The sequence below is a fragment of the Gracilinanus agilis genome, unplaced genomic scaffold, assembly GCF_016433145.1.
Source record: "Gracilinanus agilis isolate LMUSP501 unplaced genomic scaffold, AgileGrace unplaced_scaffold24433, whole genome shotgun sequence".
Lineage (NCBI taxonomy): Eukaryota > Metazoa > Chordata > Mammalia > Didelphimorphia > Didelphidae > Gracilinanus > Gracilinanus agilis.
This window is the reverse complement of record NW_025356284.1, coordinates 1-2,942: the sequence shown is the minus strand read 5'-3', so window position 1 is coordinate 2,942 and position 2,942 is coordinate 1. Positions and strand designations below refer to the sequence as shown.

Here is a 2,942-nt window from a genome sequence, read left to right as displayed (position 1 = left end):
TTTAGGTAAGTTTTGAATCATACGCCCATTCTCACACATGCTCATTTTTTTTTATTATAAAGCTTAAATTAAGTCTCTGTGACAGGTTGTCTTTCACATGTATTAATTTGTTGTGTTCTCTTATTCGATAACTCTTTCAAAGTATGAAAAATTATAGTCAAAAATATTTGGAATTTACCTTGAATGCTGTTTGGAATTCAGGAGGCTTTTGGAAAGTGGTTAAAATGAGCACAATAACTTGTTTACCATATAAATTCTTTGTCAATGAAAATATCTCTAAATCTGCAGTTTTAAACCGGCATTTAAAAAAATTGATCATTGAATTTCAATTCAATAAGTTTCCTTTGTAATCTTTTTTTTTAATTTCAAATTTAAGGATTTAAAACATCATTCTGAGAAGGACTTCATGAGGCTGCCAAAATAGTCCATGACACAAAACAGGTTAAGAATCCCTGTTCTAAATTCACTCCCTAGGAAAAAAGAATATGAGTTTTGGCTCCTTTATTTCAGACTACTCCGATGAGATAACAATCTATGAAATTGGTAGAAAAATGAGTTTGCAATCAAATTGCTTACTCAGCCCCTGTGGGAGAGCAAGGGACACTTTTACTAAAACCTGGAATTAATCAAGATACCATAATTATTTTCTCTGAAAAAAAAAAGGGCTGGGGAGGGGAGGATGGTCAAAGAATTTCTGGGATTAGCTGATCAAAGTCTTTCCTGTATTATGATAAGGATAACTGAGGGACATTTCTTTGCATCTCAAGTAGGAAGCCAGGGAGGGGTTGCTTTTGTGGGCTCTAGTAGTGGTTAAGTGGTTCTTAGAAGAGAATACTGGAAATTAGACAATGCAATGATGTCATATTTAAATCATAATTTGAAAAAGTTGCAACCCTGGGATCTATAAATGTAGCACCTTCCAATGCTCACATCACAACAAGATTCCTCAGAATTGTAAGTCTTTTTATACACTTAGCTTTGTTGATGTTTTTTGATTTGTTATAGTCCATCTTCTATAGCTAATGTTTCTGTATCTCTTCCTTTAACAACAGATTCTCCAACCTGAGATTGCCCGTCACTAGAGACTAGAATGGACACCAAGCAGAGCTTCTTCCGAATGGAGTCCTTGGCTCTAGGCTTCCTTCTCATCGTCCTGTTGGCTCAGGGAATAGAAGGAGCTGTTGTCAACGCTTCCTGCAAACTTCAAAAGTCTGACTTTCATGTGAACAACATCAATAACCAAATCATCAACATGTCTCAAGCGGTAAGGAAAAAATTTCCTCCCTCTCTCCTGCTGCCTAAACGAGAAATGCTTTCTTTTCTTTCCTCCTCCAGGAGGCTATACAATTGGAAAGAAAACTGGTTGGTGGCATTAGATTCAGCAGAATTCAGAGGACTTTAAGAATCTTTTTATTTCCTTTCCATTGTAGTAGATTAGGATTTTGGGGAATTGGGGAATCCCAAATCATTGTTTTTGATTCTTGTGATCTCTGAAAGCCTAGTAAGCATTTACTGTGTGCTTAGGCTAAAGAAAGGCAAACCAAGAAACTCTACAGTCCTTGCCCTAAAGGACAGTATATTCTGTTGGAGGAGAAGACTTGTTACTAACTAGGTACATACAAATTATATACAGAGTAGATGGAAAATAATCTGAATATTTAACATTGTACTAGAAACACTAGCAGTAGCAATTAGAGAAGAAAATAATCTGAATAGGGGGAATATAGAAGAAGAGGGGACCAGGAATGACCTCTTGAAGAAGGAATAGAGATAAATTAAGAGGTGGAGATGAAAGGTCAGAATATCCCAGATATGGGGACAACTAGTGCCAATGCATAGAAATGAGAGATGGAATATTGTGCCAGAGGCACTTCAACTGAGCCATTGAGCTGGGTCATAGATAGAATGTATGAAGGAGAGTCAAATGTAAGAAGATTAGAAAGAGAAGAAGGAGCCACCCTATGAAAAGTTTTTCTATGTTCAGCAGAGGAATGTAAAATCCAAAATGGTTAGCTGGAAAACTCACTAAACTGGCTTTTGGGATATTTTATTGAGAAATGGTTCCAAAGGAACCATTTGGATCATTGACTCTTTATTCTTTTCCATATTCCTTTACACTCCTGCCACCCTTTCATTTTCAATACATAATCTCTACATGGATTTTTCCATTTGGTTTATTGACTTTTTCCACTTCATTCTCTTCCCATATTAGAAGTGTCCACTTTGCTTCTCTTCCCTTCCAGGCCAGTTTGGTTGATCAAGATACCAGCACTCGATTCATCGACTCTTCCCTGTTCCAAGGTGTTCAGGTAGGTTAATGGCCACTCTACGTGGCAAGGCGAGTAACGGTCAATGTTGGTTTTGTGAATTTTTTTTTAATCATGTAAGCTCTTTGAGAGCATGAATGGTGTCTACTCGCTTAGCATGTATAATAGCATTCATACATATTAGTTAACTTGGCCTGGGGTGGCGGGAAGGTCTGTTTTTAGGATTCCCTCCAGCTGAGGTGAATTTTGTCTTGCAGATGGTAGATCGCTGTTACTTGATGAAGCTGGTTCTGGACTTTGCCTTGACTGAAGGAGTGAAGCCTTACGGAGACAGATTCGAGCCATACACCCAAGACGTGTTTAGCTTCTTCACTAGCCTTCAGTCCAAGCTGCGCAACTGCGTGAGTCTCTTCTTCTTTCTTTCCTCCCACCCATCTCCCCATTCAGAGCTCTTTCCACCTTACTCTTCTCACTTACACACTGTCATGGCAGAAGGGGGAGATTTCTTGGGCAGAGCTGGGAGCAAGAGGGGAGGAATTTCTGCAGAGACTGCTTTTACCTTGATATAAAATTCTAATTCAAGGAGCTGTCCAAAATGGATCAGGCTATGTCAGAGGTAGAGGGTTCCTACAAGAGTGTCTGGATGGTCATTTGATAAAGGATACTAAATCAAAG

General features: G+C 38.4%; 1 protein-coding gene across 1 annotated transcript; it reads left to right on the top strand.

The window, feature by feature from the left end:
- Nucleotides 1-1,090: 1,090 nt before the first annotated feature.
- IL22 (interleukin 22) lies at nt 1,091-2,668 on the top strand (the record flags this gene model as incomplete). Its single annotated transcript, XM_044683544.1, has 3 exons — nt 1,091-1,264; nt 2,244-2,309; nt 2,525-2,668. Coding segments are annotated over exons 1-3 (384 nt in total), but the record flags the coding sequence as incomplete, so codon positions are not given.
- Nucleotides 2,669-2,942: the final 274 nt, after the last annotated feature.